This window comes from Podarcis tiliguerta (assembly GCF_965153285.1).
Source record: "Podarcis tiliguerta genome assembly, chromosome: 5".
Lineage (NCBI taxonomy): Eukaryota > Metazoa > Chordata > Lepidosauria > Squamata > Lacertidae > Podarcis > Podarcis tiliguerta.
In genome coordinates this window covers 70,185,668-70,211,306 of record NC_139538.1, presented here as the reverse complement: position 1 = coordinate 70,211,306, position 25,639 = coordinate 70,185,668, and the positions used below count along the sequence as shown (strand labels likewise).

Below are 25,639 nucleotides of genomic sequence, written 5' to 3'. Positions count from 1 at the left end.
GAACTGACTTCCAATCAGTGTGTGTAGGATTGTAGCAACAGCCATAAAAATAGCAGTAAAACATTTTTCCTGCTTTTTCAAAATGTCATTTCCACTTTAATAGCACTAATCTCAAGACTATGGTATGTACCTTTAATTAATATCCTTATTGAAAGGCTGGAAATGGCACTTAAGAAAATGTTGACATTGTTTGAGACACTAACATCTGTTTTGCCAGTTTTAAGGCAGATGGTTAGTAGTTCACTGACTCTCCACTTTACCCTATTATTTCTGCCCTTGTTCAGTACTCAGTATGTGTAGAAAATAGTTTTGGACAGAAACTCTGTCTAGCAGCACTCTGCACACATCAGGAGATTGAAAATGGAATAAAATTGTGATCATTTCAATTACTTTGATGAACAACATGCATGACTCTTTAATCATGACATCAAGATCTAGAGAAGAAAACCAAATGGATACCTGACATTTAGTGGAATGAAAGCAAATATAATATACAGGAAATTGAGGTGCTTTCAGCTCCAAAAATCCATAATAACACAAACAGATGTTTGAAACTCTGCATTACCTAGAAACCAACATATTGGATGAATAATTTTGCAGGATCACATTGCTTCCAAGTGATAGCTTTTGTACAGAATAATTTTGCATTTTTGCCAGCTTACATAATTATGCTTGCTGGAGACATGAATCAATATGTGTACAAACTAGAGGAGGCTCAACAATTCAAAGTTCAATAAGGGCTAGGAACAAAGCATAGAAAGAAACTGCAAAAACAACAACATCCCAAACAACCATTGATGGCTTTGGGATGGAAATGAAATATTGTGCATTTATAAATGAAGGTTTACAGCACAAGCTTATATATGTTTATTCGCAAGTAAGAGTTCAAAGGGGCACACTGAGAGGTCATTTGGTATAAGGGGTTGTCCAAGAGGTTGTTATTTCATCCCACCGCTTTTACTGGGAAAACCCAGGGTTGTCTGTGGATTGGTTGTTTGTTCTGATTCAGCAATAAACAGTGGGGTTTCCTGGGGAAAGTAGTGGGACGAAAGGAAAATCTCTTGGACCCCTGCTTAGAAATCATGAGACAAACGGAAGAAATTGTGGGACAAAGGGAAGACTGCAGTTGCAGATACTATTATTATTTAAGGCTTAAGTGGGATATCCAGACATTGCATAATGAGTTGTTCAAATAGAAAACTTAGGCCTGCAATTGTGCAGAAGGGGTTAGACAAAACCCAGGATATACTAGGGGAACACAGCGAAAGGGCAAAGGAAATCCCAGGATGCAAAGAACAATACATGACTGTGGATCTGTAATAACTGTTTCAGTCATTACATTTGAACTTGTATCACTTAAACACAAACACAATAATATAATCAGACTCTACTGAGGTATTTACCATTTGTGTATCCAGTTGTCGTTCCTTCTCTCTCCAAGGAGCTTAGTGCAGCATACGTGGCATTATTTCATTTTTATCCTCACAGCAGCAGCTCTATAAAGCAAGGTACTGCAGTGTTGCGGGCAGGCTGCTGGCTGCCTCTTCACTGCAGCTCAGAGATGAGGAGCCAGAACTCCAGAAAGTGTGCTCCTGTCTCACACCCCTTCTCCTCCCAGGAGCAAATCCCCACCATGCACTGAAAGAAATGCCAGCGCTGGATTAAGCTGCAGTTAACACTACCCCTAATTCTGTTTTAGAAAGGATCTGAAACCATAGATGAATGTTTGCTTCAGATACTGGTGAAAACGGGAAACTTTCATTGCATTAGCATTAACTACAGTAAGATCTGTGCCTCTCAATTGCATGTGGCAGGGTGGGGTGATATTTGCTGCTCAGTACTCAACCCAATAAATAAATGTTTAGGGACAGACCAGAGCAGGTGTCACATTGGTGGTTGAGCCAACCAGGGTTTTAGGACCCAAACAACTACCTAGGAATGTTGTCTGATGATGTTGGGTCTCCTTAAGAGGCATTGATTTAGGAGGGTTCCCAATAATCATCTATTCGAACCCCCTGCAATGCAGGAATTGCAGCTAAAGAATCCCTGACAGATGGCCATCAAAATCTCCATGGAAGCAGAGTCCACCACCTTCCACTGTCCAACAGCTCTGTCAGAAAGTTATTCCTAACTTTTAATTGAAGGACAGTTAGTGTACACAAGCATCATAAATGTACTGTTCCGTTATGACCATATATGATCATTTCTGGCTAGAAGTACAAATAAAATGCCATAAACGTCCAGAGAAGTAATGCTTGGAGGCAGAGGAAAAGAAAACCAGGTTGTGTCTGCAACACTACTCTGACTCCTGCCCTAAGTAGCCCCAACCCAAAGGTGAACAGTTATCTGAGAAAAGCATTTTAAGATGGCGAAGGAAATGAAGCTTTTGTGAATGAAGGACCATAGTACTTCAGATATACCAGATACCCAAGCAGAATTGCAGGCAGTTTCAGCTTTCTTGCTATAAACGCTACATATTATGTAGCAGAAGAAGCAGTGGGCTGGTGAGGTATAAAGATTATGGCGGCATACGGGTGGCACAATAAGTTCAGTTAATTAAAGCCACAGTTGGATTGTGGTAAATCTCAGTAAAAATGTTCCAGCAGCATCACTGCTCTTTCAGCATGGCATCAAATTATTTTACACATTTATTGGCCACTTTAGGATTTCTCCCATTTCCTCTTTGTAGCAATAAATACAGCTCTATTTATAGAGGGCTGTCTAGGCCATTTGCCAAGTAGGTTTCATTAATATTCTGAAAAGACAAAGTATACTTCTTTAAAGTATTGTGGTTGGTGTCTTAATAGTCACATAATATTAGCATGTAATGTTAAAAATAATTACAGCATATAGGGCTCTCAAGCAGCAAGACAGGATGACATTAAGAAAAATATTACTGTACATGAATATGCTGCATATTTGTGCTTTCATAAACCAATTGCGGATGTAAGGATAAAAACAGATGGCTGTACCAATATGCCTATATTATTAAAAAGTAGCTCTGCAAGCTGGAGACAAGAGCTAACATTTCCTATGACTGCCTGCATTTCACCACCACACTTCAATATGACTCAAATTATAAGGCAGCCCCCACCCTCCACAGAGGCATGGAAGACTGTCAGAAGTGGTGTATCAATGCAATGTCTACACACACACACACACACACACACACATATATATATATGCGGGTGGCGCTGTGGTCTAAACCACTGAGCCTAGGGCTTGCCAATCAGAAAGTCAGTGGTTCGAATCCCCGTGACGGGGTGAGCTCCTATTGCTCAGTCCGAACTCCTGCCAACCTAGCAGTTCAAAAGCACATCCAAGTGCAAGTAGATAAATAGGTACTGCTCCGGTGGGAAGGTAAACGGTGTTTCCATGCGCTGCTCTGGTTTGCCAGAAACGGCTTTGTCATGCTGGCCACATGACCCAGAAGCTATACGCTGGCTCCCTTGGCCAGTAAAGCGAGATGAGCACCGCAACCCCAGAGTCAGTCACAACTGGACCTAATGGTCAGGGGTCCCTTTACCCTTATATTATTGTATAAAGTTAGGGGGGAAACAAAACTGAGCAAAACAAAGCAAAACTCTCACAAATGTATATCTACACATGTACACACAATAAATCTATGGTTGCCATATGTCCAGAATTTCCCAGACATATCCAGAATACTGCAACTGCAAGCAGTATCCAGGAGGAAATCAGCTAAATATCAGGGAAAATCCAGACGTATGGCAAAGCCAATGTCGGCAGTATCATTTTTGATGATTTTCCTATTCTTTACTCAACAACTTTGGGCAAAACTTTAAAAAGCCCAACAAAAATCTGTACAGATTTTCACTTTTTGAAATATGGCAATCTTATCCATGCCTGAAAACAAAGAACAACTTTCTATATTGAAAGCAAATAGAGCCCATTAAAATAATAAAGTTGAATTTTGACTAATGAACACGTTTTGCAAGCAATATCCTCTAATATATGCAATCTAGTAAACATTGTTTAGTTGGAGAACTGCATCACAAAATTCAGATAAATGTGAATTAGCAAGGATAGCTGTGGTTTGGTTTACAAATTGTTTCAGAAAGTGCACATCTGATAGATTTGGCTTTAAATGCATACTGAAACTAATTTTACTTTGTTGTACCCTCCCCGGCCCAAGTCTTATGAGCAAGAGGGTACTTTATTTCAAATCACAAATCCTTTTGCTTAGTAAATGTTCTTTCAACCCTCCTGGGTTCTTATTTGTCTCCTAAGGTTAGGAGGTCTAGCCTTCCAATAGTTCAAGCAATCTCTTAATTATTGGTATCCCGCTGTCAGCATACAAACACCATTACCTCTTGTTTACTCTGTCATAGCCCTGATAGATTTACCAAATATGATACATGGTAGGAACAACAAAATTACTATAACAAAAACTAAATATAGTAGTTTCTTATATGACTGGTTGCTAATAACTGTGTTAGTATACTGTGCATTCTGACATGCACTGATAACTATATCCCTAATCCTATCCTGCCTACTCTATCCCTTACTCCTCAACATCCACGCCAGCAACCCTTCCCTCACTCACGCCAAAGCAAACTGTCTTTTGCTCTCTCCACACACCTGTTCTGTCACACTTCACCCTCAGCCAATCAGCACAGAACACACTCCAACATCCCATCGCTCTCTCATCCCTGCTTTACACTCACCTCACCGTGTTTTACAAGTATCTCCATACCTAACACGTACCCAGTGCTTTTTTCTGGGGGGACGCAGGGGGATGCATACCCCTAAACATTTTGTGAATCTTTGTACTTTTGTCCATTTTCTGTATTTATGTTTCCCAATTTGAACTATAAAATGGTCATCATCATCATTTTATTTGTATGCCGCCTTTCCATAGTTAAAGCAATGCTCGAGGCGGCTTACAACATGACAAGATTTACATAATTACCAACATAACAAAAGTCATAAACAATAAATAAAACACATCAAAAGGTACACAACCAAATGGGGGAAATTTCCACAGAAATCATAAAATCTAAAACTAAAAATACAACATTAATATCAATAACAATTTAAAATGGCATAGATAAAAATAAAAACAAACAAAAAAGGAGCCCTCTCTGTTGATCAGCAGCAGCAGCAGCAGTAGTCCTTTATGGAGCCTGTCAGGCCCTGCCCCAAGCCAGGTGGAGAGAGGCAGGGCAGGGCCCTTCAGGCTCCCAGCAGGTCAGTCCTGGGCAGTGGCAGAAGTAGCAGTCCTTTATGGACCAATGGTGATTTTTTTGAATCAAAATGAGAGTGCCTCTAAACATATTTTTTAGAAAAAAAGCACTGCATATACCTTATATCTTTTAATATGCAAAGCTGTATAAGTCAGTCACAATGACAAACACCACACTACTACATCCCTACTCTAGAGGGATCAGAGGCGCAGCGTAATGAAGAACCAAAAGCAGAGGCCATAAGTGCTTTAGTGGTGTATATTTTACCATACTGCTTAAGCTGGCAACTTGTATTGGCCCTGTAACTCTGAAAAAGAGAGAAACTCACCAGAGTGACCTGTCAATTGTTTCTCGAGCACTCACTCTTCTCTCATTCCAGTATTCTCAAAGAAACATCTGTCACACTGCTGTTAGGTCTGGGTTGCAACAGACTGTCAACCTTTCATACGCATATGAGTCAAACCTGAATTTGCTGTGCCAGAGTATGCCCTGTACCACACATTGCAGATACAGAAGAACTGTCTCTGTATTGAAAACACGCCAGGACCCATGTGCTCTCTTATTATATCTAAAAAATACATGCCTGGTAAAAATGAAAGGTTTTAAAATTATGTTGGTTTCTCCCCCTCCCCACCAAAAATAGTGTTTCCTGACCACTATCTATATTGCGATCAGGGCTAGCCGTGCCCTGAAACACAGTGAAATAAGTTCAAGTCCCCCTAGGGATGACTGTGAGCAGGAGCTAACAAAGGCAGGCATCCTCCCTACCATTTTCTAATGGAATGACAATGCACCAATAGCCCCAAAGGACAACATGCTACTGCAAGACAAGCCACGCTCTGCATTTTTGAATCTGTACGGTATACTGTTTGGAAAGACAAATAACAAAACATTCGTCTTTTAATATTTTTCTCTTTATGCTTATACTTTTTTCAATGACTCATTCTGACATTATATTCCTGCACACATATTGAACAGATTCTTTTAAAAATATATATTGAATGTAAAAGTCATACCTGTGGGCACAAAGTCTCCATATGGCTGGCTGCTGTTTGGACAATTTTTATTCCTTCTTCGTTTGTTGATACTGAGCAAGCAAGATTAGCCACCTGAAGAAAAAACATTGACATGTTTGCATTTATCCCCAACACAGATACATAGTCCATAAAACATTTTTTTCTAGAACATTATTTTCACAAATAAGCATCCCATACTTGCGCATGACTTTGACTGCCCTTTAATTTCAGATAGTGTCCTCTATGTATTTAGAAGGGTGATATGCTAAGATGCCAATGACAAGTATACATTCTGTGCCTGTGGTCAACAGGAAATTTAAAATGTCAGTCATTATTGTTATATTGCCAGATTTGTATATCTCATAAAGAAATAGTCATTGTCATTTATTGCAACACTGATGGGAGCAATCTCACCCAGAGAAAAGCTGTGTTTTGCTAAATAATCAGGATAATTATAGCACTGCTAAGATAGCTATTTTTTGCCATAGCCACACAAAACCCTGGGTTTGTTCAGTGAAATGTTATAGATTGTAATAGTGACCTGTTGACATCGATGCCTTGATAGAAGCTGGCTCAATGATACATTTGATCGTGTGCTTTGAATTTTGCTTTAAGCCACTGACACTTTTATCTGTCAAGCTGTGAACTTAAGTTATGACCTTTGATTGAAGAAATAAACCTACTGACAATAATGAAAAATTCTACAAGCAATAATATATTTTCAGGATATCAAATTTAAAACATAAGACCTAAATAAAGCACAGGTTGTCAGCTGGCTATCTTTGTTAAGCTAGCTGCCCACTAACAATTCAGAATTATCAGTTTATATTTCCTGAGTGGGATGTAATGTTTCCTTAATGGCCAGTCTACACACAAGATGGGTTCTAAGACAAGAATTCTACTGGGGATCAGAGTCAGGGTTGTAGACGAAGGGAAACTTCAATTTGGGCAAAGAGCCAGAAAGTAGTGAGTATTGACCTTTTGGAATCCAATGCAAAATTTATGAATGTGCCTCTTCCTCTAAGTCTTTTGGCTTCCACTATGCTCTGCTTGTATAGATATAGACCAGGGCAAGAGAAGTGGATCTCCCCTAGCCCTTGCAGGCAAGTTCACCAACCTATCAAACACCTGTTGTAGCAATGGAATCAGATGATAATCTGGTCTTTTACTGCCTTTGAAGCACTGCTGATCAGATGAGGCTTAAAGGGATTGGCTGTACAATCGAGTTCCCCGCAAGGAACTCTTGCCATGCAGCAAATTCAGGAGATTTGGAGTCATCATCTATAAATTATTTTCTGCAGGGATTGGTTTAACTCAATTGCACAACCACATCTCTACCTGCCCACTCCTGATACCACAGATAACATCAGGTGTGGGGCAGATGAGGTGTGGGGAAGGATGGTTTGGGGAAAACAACATCAAGGGGCCAAATTGGACCTATGTTATATAAATTGCAGATAAACAGATATTACAAAGACTGCACAAGTCTTCATTGGTCTCCCATTATAAGGAAACAAATTCTGCAAAGAGACCACTCCTGGAGCTTACTATTGCCCAGGGAAGCTGTCCAGAGTGGCTGGGGCAACCCTGCAGGATGGGTGGGGTATAAATAATAATAAAAATTATTTATTATTATTATTATCAAATAGTGCACCCACTTTGTAACAATGTTTTGTAAAACTGAAACCATTCAAAAGAGGAGGTGATATGAATGACATTTAAACTGATAATGTTATGTTGGAAGGATGCAAAGAACTTCAAATCACACCAACTGCAAGATATCTCAGGAGTCAACTCAATTTGGCCCAGAAGGCCTAGGTGCAATATTATTTGTTAACTGAAATCACAGTTACAGTCTATCAGTTTGCAACCAATTTTTCAATTTATCTGAGAAACCCTGATTTACCTAAGTTGCCTTTCATCTCTCCCCTAGTTTAACAGCCCTAAATACTACATATTGTACTTGAATAGGATTGCTACTGTGTCTCCAAACTAAAAACAATAGGCTTTTTGTTGCAAACACAGTGTAGCAAATAATTGTTTATATCCCTTCAATATTGTTCTGTTCCTCGCTGCAGCTTGAAAAACCTTTGTCTATAGGAAGTCTATCAATGTCTGTTGATCAAAATGCTTTTAGCTTATCAAAAACTGTAAGATAATTTTCTGGAAAAAGAGAAGACGGGAATTCTAACAATGCACCCAATCTGCCAAAATGTAATTACAGCTTCAGAATGTCTACAGTTCAGAATGCTAGAATATTTAATTATTATAAAACTATAAAATAATATCTCATGCATAATCATTCCCCTCTATCTTTAATTATCCCATTAGGATACAATCAAGATGTAAAGAGCTAAGTTACTTGCCAATGCAAGAATAAAGCCATAGAAACCCAAAACATAATGTGAGATCACTGACATATTTGGAAATTTGTAGAGTATTACAAGCAGAACATTGTGCTGTAATCTATATTATCATCTAGAGATACCACCGACATGCCCTATGAAGAAGCAATCCATTGTTTCAGTGCTACTGAATCTACACAACTAAGCAAAATACAGGATAATGGATCTCAGAATAACTGGTTTGGTAAAGGCTGCACTAATGCCAAAATTATTTATTAGAGCAAATAAGGAGATGCAAAATTGGAGATGCAGTGTGGATAGCAAAAAGCTCATATAGGCACCCAGTGCAATTAAAGACAGTTTCCAAGAAAAAGTAGATGATGATTAAAGGATCATTTATGTTTTTGGCAAATAACAGTAAAAAGGATTAGGAACACCAACTGTGAAACAATGATACCAAAGCAAAATTTAACAAACAAATTGTGAAGGTACAGTTTTAGAGCTTAGCAAATATATGGAGAAAACTGTTCATCTGGAAAACTATTTTCTAAGCAACAGATTAAAAAACACATTGAACTATTAAAGTATCAGCACCAGATATGTTAACACAGAAAACCTGAAGGATATACATAAATACAGGGATCTAGTTTTGGAAAGTAATAACTTAATGGTATTATCAAAGCAGACACCCAAAAATACTGTTAAGAAAAAAATTAATAGTTTTCTTAAAATAAAATAAAAGAGAGACCCACAGGTCAGATACTACGGATCAATAAACTTACATGTTTGTCAGAGACATTTCTTTTGTTTGAGAGACTTATGGGAAACATATCTTAATCCATTCACAAACTCAGGTTTATTCTTTGAAAAGAACAAGAAGACTTTAAAGACTCTGCTTGTACTGATTTACACAGCATTATCCGATTAAGAAATGAACTATTCAAACTGTTTTAATGCTGCTCTTGTGGCCCTTAATGGGATTTTTTATTACAATAGAAATGTAAGTTTTGGAAAGGAATTACTGGAATTTAAAACTGATCATGTACGTTGACTGCAAAGGCAAGGTGTAAATAGCTAGAATTCAAAATAACTAGATTCTGGCATATTAGGCGACTGGGCGTATAAGACGACCCCCCAAATTGGCAGCTGCCGATTGGGGGGTCGACTTATACGCCCAGTCTTATATGCAGCAGCTTCGCTGGGCAGCGGCAGTGGATGGCGGGCTCCACTCCATTCCACGCCGGGAGGAAGCTGCCCGGCGAAGCGGCTTAGCATTGCTGGGCAGCTTCGCCAGGCAGCTTCCTCCCGCTGTGGACCCCGCCGCCCACTGCCACTGCCCAGTGAACCCATACCTGGCGTATAAGAAGACCCCCAACTTTTTAGAGGATTTTCCGGGGTTAAAAAGTCATCTTATACGCCGGAATCTACAGTAAGAGGTAAAACCAAAGTTTCTTGATCAAATTCATATTCCCCCTCCTTACGGAATACTGAGATCTATAATCTATTGCATACGCAGTAGTATAGCTACAGAAATTAAAACAGGACTCAACAGATTTTAACATTATTTTGCTCCAGGTGGATTGGACCCAGTCCAGGGCTGCCTTGAACCAATCTGGAGAAATCCCAGATTGTCCTGATTTGGTTCAGGATCTGGGATTTGTCTGGACTGGATGCACAGCCCTATCATTAGGACTTTATTGGTATGTATGAACTAGCACTTTGGGTTATACCTAGAAACAAACTGAAAGTCATTGCAGGTGAAGCAAAACTTCCAAGCAGACAGCCAATCTAGGGTAACAAAGATATAGCTATATCTTAGAAAAGATTTTAAAACATTATTTAGTATGCAGAATTACTTGAGTCTTGTTAAATGCAGCAGTGTTAAAATATATTGAATACTCTGCTGCAGCCAGTCTGATGTTAACAAACTTCAGACAAAAAAAGCAGTAACAAAGCTTAGATTTATGCAGATGGAAACTGCAGCCCTGACAGATAAGATGATTAAAAATGCTTGCTTGTATTAGAGTAGCATTTGCAGCTGAGGCATAAATCTTGAAGATATCCATCATTATGGAAATACTTCTCATATGAGAGAAAAGGGGGAAATGGATAACCCAAATGGTAGCTTAAAGTCCAGTTTGGGGCAGAAGAGAGCACATTAGCTGTGTTAAGGTAAATTCACAGAAGCAAAGTTCCCTGTTCCATCCTCCCCCTTGCAGCCACCTACACCCACCCACCTACACCCATGGAAAAGCTTCTCTGGTGGATTGGGAAGCCCTCCCGAACTATAGGAGATGGGGCACAGGAAACCCTTGGGGAAGAAAATGAGACCTGGATCCTAAGCAGTGGTGCGTTCCTCAATCAATTCCAACCTTCATGTGCATTTCCATCTGGAATTCCATCTGCTCAGAAGAAAGTCCCACTGCATTCAGTGGGGCTTACTCCCAGGTAAATGGGGTTAGGACTGCAGCCATTCAAACAGATGAATGCCACAGTCAAGCTTACCATTGTGTTCACTTAAAATATCCTAGGTGTACACATACTAAAAGTAATGCATAACAAAAATGTTATGAGCATCAGCAACATTCTTTTATTTCACAGCATTTTCTTTTTTTTCTCGAGCTTTCTTCTACACTTGAAATTTCTTGCTGCATTGAGATTCTCACAAATTAGATCTTGCTGAAAGCAAATGATATTCTATTGAGGTCCATGATAAGCTGAGGTGAGTTTTATTATTTCACCTTTCACTGAGATTGCGAAAGCAAGATGTTAGTATTTTATGGGTTTCTTTAATATAAAGTAAAAATAATAAAAGTGGATTTACCCAATCAATATTTAAGCAGCTCAAGTTAGGAGACATAGGTGGGAAAAGATGACACAGCCATTATACACACAATAATACACACAAAAGCATGTGACTTAAATGAGGGATGCTTCTTTGAGAGCTAAAACTCCATTCCCCCTATTGAAGGCTGAATCACAAGAAGTATGTCGCCATTGGGTGGGGGCCAACCATATTAAATGAGACGCAGGACATTGGTATTGGGATGAAATAGGCCACAACTTGATTACAGATGTAAACTGATTTTGGTGAAGGCATTGGGTATGTATCCAAGATCAACCAACCCATGTCCTGGTTAATAATAGATGGGTTGACCCTGGAAATGAGGTCACCCCCGGGAAATGCATTGAATATGAGGCTTCCTCCAGAGGCACCTCTTGAAGAGCTACTATGACCCAATCAGTCCCTGTGTGGGCTCCCAGACAGCACTATTCCTTCCCAGACCCCTTTAGCAGGCTATCCAGATGTTAAAGATCCAGACTCAATGCCTTAACCACCAAAGTTGTGACAACTGATATGAAGAAGGTGAAAACCTGCAGAAAGACCAATTAGTCTGCAGGGAAAATATCTCCCTGGCCCTGAATATGGTGACCAAGTATTCCATAGCAAGGTCCTAACAAGTTCCAGCCCACTTACTTTTGGGCATGACCATAACATGATAGAGCAGGAGGGTGGGAAATCTGGCATTGTCCAGAAATAAAGGTCAGACCCTGGGCACCACTCCCTTTTATAGTGAGGAAGCGGAGCTGGCTTTGGCCAGGTCTCCACCCACACCCAGCCTCTACAGCCCTGATGTGATTGGACCACGTCATGGACCTCAACATGTTATAATTGTGTGACCAGAAGGGTAGCCCCAATGTTCTCCCTCTGACCACATGAACAATAAACCCCCTAGGGTGCCATGATCTGTGGCATAGCTGCACCAGGCCGCAAAGCCCCCCCCCCATATCCCATGAGTAAGTAGCTATTCCCAATGGCTTCTTTACTGAAAATTGCCCCCTGCTGCTGCTTTTCCCTAAACAGATATTATTATTATTATTATTATTATTATTATTGCTGTGTGAGGCCCTCCCGCTTTGCTTCAGGGCCCACTTTGCTAGATCCAGCCCTTCAGTTCAGATTGCTTCATAAGGGACTTGCTTTAGACCCCAAATCCAAAGCAATATCCAGAAATATCCAGAGCTTTGGGCCTCCCATTGACTTGCATTGGGAAACCAAACTGCATACCCTGCAAGTGCCCCCCCCCCCCCCCGGCAACAGGACATCCCATTTTTTCTGCCGATATTTCATCCCCGCAAAACACACAGCACCCCAAAGAAAGAAGGTAGGAAGGAACATTGGGGGTTGGGTGTAATGCAAGATCATACATTCAAATTTATATGAATCTTTCTATTTAAACTATAACTCCCAAACTCTGCACGACAACTGCATTGACAGAAAGTCTCCCTCTCTGTGTGTGTACTAATTAAATAGATAGTGAGACAAAATAAATGAATGTAGACATCTGGGGTAACTGTAATACTATTATCCCACATTTTATTGATTGATTGATTAACTTTGTATACTGCTCTATACCCGCAGTTCTTAGGGTGGTTCACAGGATAAAATCACAATATAAAATCACAAAATACATAATCAAAATAAAAACAAGAACAACCCAATCCCCTCCAACACATTTTAAAAGGGCACTCAATGTCAGACATTCAAAGGTGTGGTTACAGAGGAACGTTCCACCTATTATTGCCCATCTCTGTCCTTACAGATCAAAATGTCTCTTAAAATAGAAACTGGTGGTTTTTTCTAAATCTGTGTTCAAAAAACATATATAAATCTAGATAGGCTTAAGCTCCATTTCATAGTTTTATTATTTTGTATTTGCAGAACTTTAGAGATGACTTTGCCAGGCCAAATGCACACACTGAAAGTCAGGGAACCCACAATACGGCACTTTTGTATTATTTATTTTCTCCTCCCAATAAGTTTGTGCCCCAAAGAAAGTCATTCCACATTTCTGTATATGCTAAGGCTCAGCTGACCTGCTATGACCTCCTTTACCATTGCACAGCTCAATGCAAACAGTCACTGCTGTGGTCTCCGCTGAATACTGAGAGTTTTATATCTCATTTAAGTCAATTATATTTGGGGGCACTTTGCAGGACCAGATCAATAATGTCAAATCAATAAGCTTTACATTCAGCATAAGCTGTCTGAATTGCACATTTAATCTTAAGCATTTGACAACCAGAAGTTTACAAAGCCAAATATTTTGTCTAAGAACTATGTTTCTTTAATCTTATTTACCAAAACTAATCCAACAGATGCCCAGATATACTAATTCCACCCAAAAGGATAAACTACAATCTGTGTGTCTTTGATAAAAAGTACAACAGCACACCTTGCGGTAGTTTGTGCTGGAAATGAACTACCACTGATCTGGCTAATCTTTAGCATGGGGAAATTATAACCACTGAGCATGTCTAATTATCTAATCTTAAAACCTTTAGGATTTATCTTTTTCTGTTTCTAACTATGAAATGTGTCTCCTATTAGTAGAGAGGCATAACTACTCTCACATGGATCCAGCTCTGAGGGCCTTCTGGCAGTTCCCTCATTGTGAGAAGTGAGGTTACAGGGAACCAGGCAGAGGGCCTTCTCGTTAGTGGCGCCAGCCCTGTGGAATGCCCTCCCATCAGATGTCAAGGAAATAAATGACTATCTGACTTTTAGAAGACATCTGAAGGCAGCCCTGTATAGGGACGTTTTTAATGTTTGAAGCTTTAATTTGTTGGAAGTTGGCCAGAATGGCTGGGACAACCCAGTCAGATGGGCGACATATTATTATTTATTATAACAACAACAACTTGGAATGGCATGGGATCCCTCCTGCCTTTTGGTTTTGAATTTCCAGAGCATATCTATTACACAAGTTCCTCTACAGGGCAGAAAATAAGTTCATGAACTTGTTACCTTCCAATAAAGCTGAACTTGTTCATGACTTAGGAAGACACTGTACAGACAACTATTATCAGTTCTATTAAAATTTGCTTTCTACTGCATGAATTCAACAAGGTTTTATTTTGTTGCCATTTTAATGGAAACAAGAACATTTATATTTTATGCATATAAAATAAGATGAAGTTCCTGAAGGGTAAAAGTGAGAAAATGTGATGAGTTCGAGAGCATATAAACCTATCTGGCAAAACAGCAATATGCTGTATTATTACACCTGAGATGAAAATGGTTTAAGGTATAACACCAGGGATATTTTAATTTCTAAACAGTAGTTTTCTCATTCTTTGAAGTTACTTGGTGAGAAAAAACAACCAGAAACTAAATGATATATGAATATCATTTAAAGCTTCAAAATACAACAATGCTGAGCAAAGAAAACAAGTTAACATTTGGAAGAAGCCTTTTCAGAGGCAAGATCAAAAGCCACGATATGTAGGAAGACCATATTTTATCTTGAAACAAGGAGACTGATATTTTGATTGTTTGAACATTTATTTGCATTAGTTTTTTGCTACCATAAACAAAAGCTATTGTTATCATTGTATATCATGTAAATCAATAATAACTGCTTTGGCAAAGGTATTTATCCACAAAGCAGTATATTGTAGACCCAAATAATGTATCCAGATGCACTGTTTTATACAGTCAGCTACTCAACACCTGATGGCAAGCGGTTGAGATCCTCCCAAATTTTTATGGTCACTCTTTGTTTCTCGTTAATATTCCATTTCATTTATTATCATCATCATCATTATTATTATTATGTGGAAGCTTGTCTCTCATTAGAATGAAAAATATCCTCTATAATTGGTCCACATAGAGGTTTCACCCTGTCCCTCCTTCAATGATTGGAGCCCTTTAAATAAAAATTATAATAGATGTATACCTCTGAAACCATTAGAGATTCATGTAAGGTCTACTACTAACTTTATTAATTAGATGATAAAACTGGCCTTTTTAAAGTCCTGGGACCCAATTATTTAACAGAGCCATCTTAAGGTGTCTTCTCCATTCTCTACACTTTTTTTTATACTATATATATCAACAGAGGTGGGGTTTATGGGGAAACCACAAATTCAGAATTAATTTTTATTTTTTAAAAAAATCTAAACCTGCACTTCAAGGAGGGAATTTGTATGAAGACTTGTATTAGAATGATGATAATGACTGCTAATCTGAACGCACTGTTAATAGGCCAAGATTCATATTATTTTCTTGTTGTGCTACTGAATGTGGTTAATAAACCTAGACTACTGAGGCTGTGCTCTCCTGTATTCAATCAGGATTGATATTTTGGGTGTGGGAGGCAATAAAAAGGAAACTAAGACAATCCTTATACAGTGGTACCTCTGGTTACGTACTTAATTCATTCCGGAGCTCCGTTCTTAACCTGAAACTGTTCTTAACCTGAAGCACCACTTTAGCTAATGGGGCCTCCCGCTGCTGCTGCGCCACCACCGCACGATTTCTGTTCTCATCCTGAAGCAAAGTTCTTAACCCAAGGTAATATTTCTGGGTTAGCAGAGTCTGTAACCTGAAGCGTATGTAACCTGAAGTGTATGTAACCCGAGGTACCACTGTAAGAAATTCCATTTTTTCCATGGCTGCCTTAGGAGGTGATTTTATGTGTGATAGCCACACAGCTCAGGGTGTCCCCACCACCGCCATAAAAAAGGAAGAAAAAAGCACATATATATCAGCCCATCACACTGGCTTCCAATTCACAATCTGTAAAGTTGACTCAAGAGAAAGCAAAACTGGTCACCTCCCTCAGCTTGGTAAATAGATTGCATGTCATACACAATTTGTAAAACCTGCACAGTGTGGTGGTATGATAAATATAGCTATCTCTCTGTCTCTTATTCTTCCGTTTCCAGGTTTGCTTTCATTAGGTTGACAATCATAGCTTTGGTGATTTGACAATGTGATTCTATCATTCTGTTATGAGAAAGCTTACTAACTTGCCTCCATATCTTCCCAAACTATCAATCGAAATAGATGGCCAATTGAATTATGCCCTCCTACTTGAGGTTTGGATGGAGGGGGGGAGGAGTGATGCACATAAAATGGGAGAATCTGATATCTTTAATGTTGATTTTTTTTCTATATTACTGTTCTCTAAAACATAGATGGCTGCTTTAAAAACCAATAAGAATGGAGAAGACTCACATGCCCAAAATATCCTGCTGTGAAAATAACACCTTTGAATAAAATGAGGCAAAGAACTGCTTCTTAGGACTGTTTTGGTGCATTTTGTAGATCCTTGACTACAAAATACATCTGAAGTACATCAGTCTTGAATGGCACAAACAAGCAGAAGTTACTTCTTTCCCTGACAAAAGAGGCAGGGAATATGTGGCTCACTACAGGTTGTAGGACTACAGCTCCTATCAGCCCTTACGATTGGCCATGCTGACTGTAGTTGGCTGGAGTTGGAATATATCAACATCGGAACGGCTACAGGTTCCTTACACCTGCCCTATAAAATGCATGTGCATGCTTTAAAAAAGGAGATGATGTGCTTGCAAAGGCACTGTATGAAATCCTATACTGAACAAAGACTTTCTGCTTGTATCTAAGATATGCATGCAATTCAGTATCCCTGGTATCCAACAACTAGATGCTCTCTCACTGCTTCTATCATTAGCTCCACCCTTGTTTACATTGAGATAAATTCCTAACTGCAGAGATTCCATTGTTATATAAAAGTCATTCATGCTGATGGGCTACATAAAAATATAAAAATAACCACCATGCAAATACATCCCAATTTGAAACATAAATTATGTTGTAGAGGCTCAATATAGGCTCAAACATAGCATTGCTAACTATTCACAAGCATGAAAAACTATGGGAGAAATTCAGTGTTGTGCAAAGACAATCATTCTGTCGTTTTGCCAAACAGAACGATGCCCCTCTCCTACCTCTGTGTGCTGTTCTGGCGCTTCTGCCAACCTGCCCCCCCCCCCGCTGCCAATTTAGGGGGATGCGGAAAGCCCCACTGGGCAAGCAGAACTCCTTGAAGAGGGCTTCAGCTGGCCTCATTTGTTGTATCCCACTTTATATGTGGTATTCATCTAAGCCCTACTCAGAGTAGCCTTACTGGAATCAATGAAGCTAAGGTAGCCATGTCCATTAACTTCTATGGGTCTAGTCTGAGTAGGACTAGTACGGTACTGAATACCGCCTGTTATGCAGAAATCCATTATGATAGCTACCACTAATTTGGCTTCATCAACCCCAACACCTCCAGCAACCTCTCCAAAAGGAAGCTGAAAAGGGTACTGAAAAACTGCTCTGCAGTTCATTCTCTGAACTACATCTGGGCCTTCCCAAATACCTGGAGTGGCCATCTAATTATTATTTTTAAATATAGAATGGCCACATTCTAATACAGAAACCTTCTCCAAGCATTCAAAGCAATGTGTGGGTCTGAAAAGCAGGTACACATGCACTGGCCATGTCCCCAACATCCCCATGGGGGAACAGGCTCTGCCCTTACCTGTGTGTGCAGAACACAAGGATCTGCAATGGGATGTTAACGACATTCAGTCGAACATGGTTAGAATCTGTTGGGCAAGGAGCAATCTAACCTCTCCCTGCAGATCTTCACAGGTCTGGAAATGCATGAGTCCCTGCACCCCTTACCCAGCTTCAGCCCCCACCCATTCTTTTGAATGTTTGAAGAGCAGGGGTGCCAACTTGAATAAAATATTGTGAGGCCACAGGTAAGCCCCACACCGCAAAACCAGTCACATGAAATAGTGTGCACACAGCATTTGAATGTGAATGGACATCAACTTTGTGGGGGTCCAGCCCATAGCTGTCAATGTTTTCCTTTTTTTAAGGGAAATTCCCTTATTCCAAATAGGATTCCTCACAAGAAAAGGGAAAAGTTGACAGCTATGGTCCAACCCCCTCAAATATTTTATTGTGGGGGCCACAGCTCCTAGGAGTTGGCTCCTATGTTGAAGAATGATTCTATATTGGGATATGTTAGGGGTTTTAAGGTAAACTTCCTCTAAGTTCAATGGACTTTAATGTCTTTAACTCTGTGCCTGATTGGACCCATTGACCTAGTGTTTTCTATAACAGTTTAAAATCCATTTGAATTAGCTTATTCCCAGTTGGTTATTATGCATTAGCTTCCCCCCACATGCAGTTGATCATAGAGCCAAACTGAGCTAGTGGATCTGTCACTATTCTCCTCAAGCTCTGATACCACACACAGGACAGGCCTGAAGGAAATAGCGGAGCCCCTTTTTCATATATGCAGAGCCGCATGGGAACTGATTTCAACTGGCACTTTCCCATGCCATTCAGAGCCAGCCCAAGACATTTTGCTGCACGAGGAAGAGCAGAAAATGGCATTCCTGACCAACACCAAGTGCATAGTACCCAAGGCCAGCCAAGTTATTCTGGCACCTTAGGTAGAAAATGCCACAAGCACCTCTTGGCAATAAAATAAATACAATTCAATAATGATTTGCGGCTGCTTCATGACCCCTAAATCATCTGCCTGAGACAGCCACCTCACAAGACCTAATCATAGAGCCAGCCCTGCAGGTGTAAGTGTGTAGGTTGATAGCCCAACCACATGTGCTGGTAGGCCCAGTTTCATTGCTCCATCAAGGCCCCAGAGGCATTTTGGGAGATTAAAATGGCGAGTACAACTAGAAGCACATGTTGTTCGGAATGGTTTTCTTGTTGATGCTAAGCCCACCTGCTTCAGGGTAGGAAGGAATTCCTTCCCTTGCTGCTGAGCACATAGGTGGACTTCACCAGACTTTGTGGGTCTTACTTTGCCACTTGAGGCAAAACAGAAACGTGCCCCCTCTGTTGTCACCACCCCGTCACAAGCACCACACTTCTACTTGTGTTGGGTGACGGCACTTCCAAAGTGCTGGCAGCACCAGCATCTTCTTCTTTTGTGCACTTCTTTTGTGCACTCCATGAGGTCACCCTGGAAACCAGTGCCACTGGTGGCGTAGGTGGGCAACACCTCTTGCACTTCTGCCACTCAAGGCAGGCACCTCACCTCATCAGTGGACAGGCCTGGTTGGCAATGAAGGACCATGTGGATTTCTAGTCCTTGGAAGAACTGGTTGCCTCAGATCCAGGCGAGATAACTACTCTGGCTAAAGAAATGTGCAGCTTGTTTCCTTTGGCAGGAGGGGAAAGAGATTTGGAAACTATAATTTATCCTGCAAGAATGACAAAAAACCAGTATACATTGGTTTGATATATAGCAGCACTTAAACGTAGAAGATAACTATTAATTACTCTCAGGAACAGGACCAGCCCAAAACCCTTAGGCACCTGAGACAAGATGTGCCACCAACGCTTCTACCCCACAGATCTGGACCCATGCCCTGCTGGGGTGAGAAGAGAATGCTGCCCAAGGTGGGTTGCTTCAGTTTGTGTCACTGGTATGCCGACCATGCTGGGGGAGCAAACTAGCCCAGAGTCTGCAGGGCAGACCATGCAGTACACCTTTCTAACCACTTAACACCTCTCAGAAATTGCCGTCTGAGGCAACTGCCTCACTCTGCCTCACAGTAGGATCGGCCCTGCTCAGGAAGCAAGTTAAACAACTTAGCCAGTCAGCTAATGACCACCTGTATTTCCACCCCTCTTGCGAAGATGCTTATAAGAAAACAAGCTAAAAGCAAGTAGAGTAATTTTGGGGTGCAATTTCCCAAGGTTACAGGAATATATGAATTACATCAGAAACAAAGGCCACAGTGTTGTACTAAATCCTTGATGACTGTGCCAATTTAGATTGCTTGCAGTATTCTTTTTGTTTCTTTCTATACACCTTTATATGTCCTTGCAGGAAGTCTTACGCACAGATGCATTGTATTTATATGAAAAATTTGTCAGAGAACCTATATGCTTACTAATAAATAACGGTTCCAGTTTATATTTTTAAGGAGGAAGATCTATTGAAGTATATAGAGATTCTATTTAACAGTGCTTTTTATGTGTATTTATGAATGCTGTATACATTTTCATTGTGGTTTATAACTTATATAGAGTGGAATATTTGGTTTATGGGGGGAAACTATATTTCACTGGGTTGAAAAACTGACCTCCGACATGCAGTAAAATAATACTACAAGGCTAGTTGATGTTTCAACCTCTTTTTCAATGTGAAACTGAGCTTTAGCAGAGCTCTTCTGGATGTCAAATACTGAGCAATAGCCAGCACACAAAATTTTGGTTACTCTTCTAACTATAATTTCTATATCATTTAGAATTTTTTATGTTAAAAGTTAGGAATAACATATTTCATGTTACAATATAATTACCACCCCCTATCCATCATGTACACTAGCCCAGCTCAGACAATTCCTCATAAACTATGGTTATGGTGTGAATGGGTGTTTTGGCCCAGCACTTCTCTCCTCACCCCTTCTCTCTCCTCCACTTCTCTAAGCTGCCTTCAGCACGTAGAGTCCAGCTTGAGTTAAACCAGTCAGTTAACCTATAAAGCCAGAGTTCCCTGGTTCAGATATAATCAGGAACTTTGGATTAGACTGTGTAGACATCACTGGCTTAAAAAGAAGCTATGACATGCTTTCTCTCAGTTTGGATCAAACCTGTGTTGCGGGGGGGGGGGGGTGCATCAAAATGCAGTATTTCCTAAGAAACAACAGGATAGATAAGGATTGTGGCTAATGTGTGTACACCACTTTCCAGACCAGTGGTGGGAGTGCACAGAATACAGAGTAAACAGGAATGTGCACACCACATTAATATGACCCAGGATCTTTATACTAAAGTTGCATGATGGGAGGAGGGAAGGGGTGACGTTCAGACCTGATCCCCAACCTGATTTCAAAAACTATTGTTTACGAAGTCTCAATGATTATCCAAACTGGGCCACTGTGTTTATCAACCTCTATACTATTTAAGAAGTATGTTTAAACATTATTCTACTGAGACATTTTTCAAAATTTGCATATTTATATTTGATAACCACAGGCACTACACCACAAATCTGAACATTCACTCCCTTAGACTATGCATCCCTTTAAAAATTATTATAGAAAGCATAATTTAGGTTTCAGTCGTACAGTCACTTGTGAGTAAGAGCCACTGAACTCAATGGGGATTACTTCTGAGTATATAGGATTGCACTGCTAAATTATTTTCCTTCTAGGAAAAGGATTGTTTTAGTTATGTACTATGTTATTAATGTCACATCTGCTATTGATTTGAAAAGATTACACAGTATACCCACAGGATGATTATCTTTGCCCTACTGCCGCTGTAACTGTCCTGTTAACGAGGGAAGTGTCTTACGGAATCATATAATTCTTGAAATGTTCACTGTAATTTTCTTTGTCAAGGTACTAAATGGTTGAATTGGCCACTTAATAAATAAAGAAACAGTGTGGAAAGTATTCATAGTGGAACCTTTACTTTCTATCCCCTTACTAAAATTGGCATCCATTTTGGTACAGTCCTAAAATAAAAGTTGCCTTTAACTGCAAAGGGCAGGACCTTAACTGCATTTAATCAAAGGCTTTGGAATACCCATTCTCTTGAAAGCTGCGGAGTGTCTATTCCTCATTTCCTTTGGTAGAGTATGTCAAACATATTTATTGTGGAGAAGTAGCTGTATTAGTCTATTGTTGCAAAAAGAAAAATAAGAGTCTTATGGCACCTTATAGGCTAGCAAATGTATTGTTATGAGTTGGGGGGGGGTAGAGAAGATTGTTGCCAAGGCCCTTCTAATCCCTGGACGCTTCTAACCCCTGGATCCAACAAGTGCTAAAATATAGCTAGCTTCCTTGGTGAGGCAATTGCCTGGGTGATGGGCCACTAAGGAGAGCAAAGGAAAGAGGTTCTGTCCCAAAGCTGCTGTTTTGCAGGACAAGAGAAAATGCTTCTTCACATAGCACATCATTCATATATGGAATTTACTGCCACAAGATGTGTCACTTTGTTAAACTGATTTAAAGTCGTTTTGGACACTAGCCACAATGCCTATATGCTACTGTCAGGTTCAGAGGCAGCATGCTGCTGAATGGCTGCAGCTGAAGGCAACAGTGGAAGGAGTCTGCTGGTAAGTTTCCATAGGAATCTGCTTGGCCACTGTGGGGGGGAAAGATGCTGGACCCGATAGATTACTTTCAGATCAGACTAAACTTTTTGTAATTAAAGTCAGTATTCTGGCATTGTGAGAACTCTTAATTAATGTACACATTGCAACTAAAGGCAAGATATCGAATTTATAATGTTAGAAACCTAAGACCTTTCAGCCTAATGGATTTATAAAGTGCTTTGACACTACCTTTCCTATTCAGCTGGCCCATGAGAGCAGTTCAGGAAAGGGAGACTTAATGAGATCTAAACAGCATCAGATAAATGCAGGGCTGTTAAAGTAAACAAAAACCCCATTTGGTTTGTCAGTTTATTGCAAAGTATATTGACTGTAAATACTAATGTTCACAGCCTCTAGATAAGGGCTGATATATTCTGCTGACAAAGAAACCATCTAAACTCAAGCAATATGCTTCAAAAGCAAGACTTTTTCTGCAATTGCATCTTAACAACTGCAGAAAGCATTTCCTAAATTATCATTGAGGAAAACAGAAGCAGGAGCAAAATCCAGGATGCATTTACTCAGGGAGATGTGCCAATGAGTTCCAGGGCTTACTCCTAAGTAAATCTGTAGAGGATTGTGGCCATGCTGAACAATCCCATATATGGAAATGTCATTGAGTTCAGTGGGACTTACTTCCAGGTGAGTGTTTTCAGAATTGCAGCTTCAGTCTTGTAAATGGCACAGCATATATGTATATCACCAAGCACCCCCATAAAAGGATGAAAAGATCCCAGGAACCATAAATGTTTACACATCAGCCAATATGCATATGTCCTGCACCATATTCTTCCTCAGAACCTGCTTCACAGCAACCTGAATTTGCTGGCGTTGAAAAGTAATTATTTCACAGAGCCCGCTTTGACATTACTACCCATATTACTGACAGGCAGACTCCTAGCCTCAGTATTCCCATCTGTAATACAGGTAGATGATGTATGAGAAGCATTTTGAAAACACCGTACCAAGAGTGGGGAACCTAACAGGACTGATGGGAGTTGGAGTCCTACAACATCTGGGAGACCACAGGGTCCCCATCCTGCATGATACAAACACAAAGCAGTATTATTGCTTAGGGATGCCTGTTTTATTTATATTATGTACATTTTTAAAGAAAAAGGCAGCATATAAATTTTAAAAAGAAATAAAGAAGTGTCCACTATTTGTACTAAAAGTAACTCAGTGCTACTTTTAACACAAATACCATTTAAATTTGTGCCAGTTTCTCTTCCTTGTTCTAGATCTGAGATTAGCAGTCCACAAAATACCAGCACCACAATCTAACAACGAATTTGGACAAAATAGTCACTTATAGTAAGGGATAGTTTTGAACTATATGTTCTTCATCTGGCATAGCAAAAACATAAATGCAAGTTAGTAAATAACACATTTCACTGTGGATATAGACGTAGCACATATCCTCCTGTCAAATTATCTGTTGTCCTTGTCTCCTGCTATTTAGGGCAGTACACCTGACATAGACATGTTCCTATTTCATCCCATGCCATATCCCAACAATATTCCCTTTACCTGGCTCAAGTGGCAGACTTGTGTCACTGGAAAGCACAAAGGGCTAGAAAAAAAGTGGATATTAAATTATGTGTTTTGTTGGGAGATTTTAACAGTTATATCAAGAAAAATAAGCTTTAAGAAGTCTGATATACTGTTTGTACCCACAGGTGTACAATGGCCCAAAATGGCTAAACCAAACTATTTGTCAAAGAAAGTGGAACTCCTCCATAACCCTTTATAAATATCATAAATCTCCGCTGCTTAAACTAAAGCCCTCACTATAGGTCTCTTGTTTCTGCTCTTTTATAAAACTCTGTTCTCTTGCTTATAAGCATTGAATTATTTATCTATATATTTATATTTTAGCTTTTCTCCCCTATTTTTAAATATTTTTTAATATATTTCATTAGCTTCTCCAAACCTTATTGATGATAATGAACATGTATATATTATAATGAACATGTATTGAACATATATTAATAATGAACATGAAACCTCCTCCTGTCAGCTTGATCTGATTCACATAGAACTCCCGAAATGTATCACCAGCCAGGTTTCAATGTCAGCGGTTCACCTTAATCAATGCAGAAAAGCAATCATAGAGAGGGAGCTCAGGAGTGACCATGTCAGTTGCCCCTTCCATCTTATCATTCCACAGCAAGACTAGGGTATTGATAGGGTTGCCAGCCACACCATCAAAAAAAGATCCCAGGACATTCAGAAATCCCTAGGATTTCATGTCTGTTCTAGGGTCCTCTCAACCCCCCAAAGCAGATATGGTGGAGTCGCAGGGGTGGGAAAGGGGGGAAGCTCTGTTGCACTAGAGATAGTTCCTGCATTCCACTTGACCAGATTAGTTGAAAACAGCCTGGTGTCCTGAGGTTAGCTAATACCATCCTGAAAACTATCTCTGCCATCTCAGGGAAGAAGACTGCTATGCAGCAGGGTGGATGATATATAACCAGAATCTCTACTCTATGCCTTTGGTCCAGTACTAGGTGCAAAGCCTCTGACCAGGACCAGGCTGGTCTCCTGGCAAGGGTGATTGAATCCTGGTGGTCAACAACAACTCCTCCACTCGAGGCTGTGATGGTGCTGTGCCAAGTATTCAGGTGGACAGAATTGAGTCACATCCAGACCACCCAGCTGGACGTTGGTTCATCCACAACCAAATGGTGAATGAGTGGAAGATCTGGTGTTCACCAATAGCACTGCTATTCTAGAGGGCTGGTTGGAATGACAAATCAAATCCTGGAGATAGGCAACCAAACCAAAACAGAACAACTTCTGATACTGACGGTCCCCTCTTCTTACTGGCATGACTGCCAGCCTCTCTCATATCTCCCCTCTCCTGTGAGTATTGCATTAGAGACACACACAACTCTCACTGCACATGTCAGGTTCACAAAAATAGACAAGCATAACTGACAGCAACCAGGTACACAAGCCCCACTCTAGTAATTCATACAACTAATATCAAAACCAGAGTACAGACTAGGCTTAGATGTATGCTTATTTGTTTTCAGTGTTTATACTTGATTTGCTTTTACTTGCCCATTTTTCTCTGTGGGACTACAACTCTTCTCAAGTTG

General features: G+C 40.0%; 1 protein-coding gene across 11 annotated transcripts in view; it reads right to left on the bottom strand.

Annotated features, from left to right (window-relative positions):
- The window catches only part of CTNNA3 (catenin alpha 3), a 528,228-nt gene that overhangs the window by 183,636 nt on the left and 318,953 nt on the right, over positions 1 to 25,639 (bottom strand). For all 11 annotated transcript variants that reach the window (XR_014511016.1, XR_014511017.1, XR_014511018.1 and 8 more), the window contains one exon: positions 6,224 to 6,316. Coding sequence is in view for 8 of the 11 variants with exons in the window: in XM_083439958.1 (XP_083296084.1) it covers positions 6,224 to 6,316 (93 nt within the window). In the remaining 3 variants the exon portion in view is untranslated. The remainder of the gene's footprint in view (positions 1 to 6,223; positions 6,317 to 25,639) is intronic.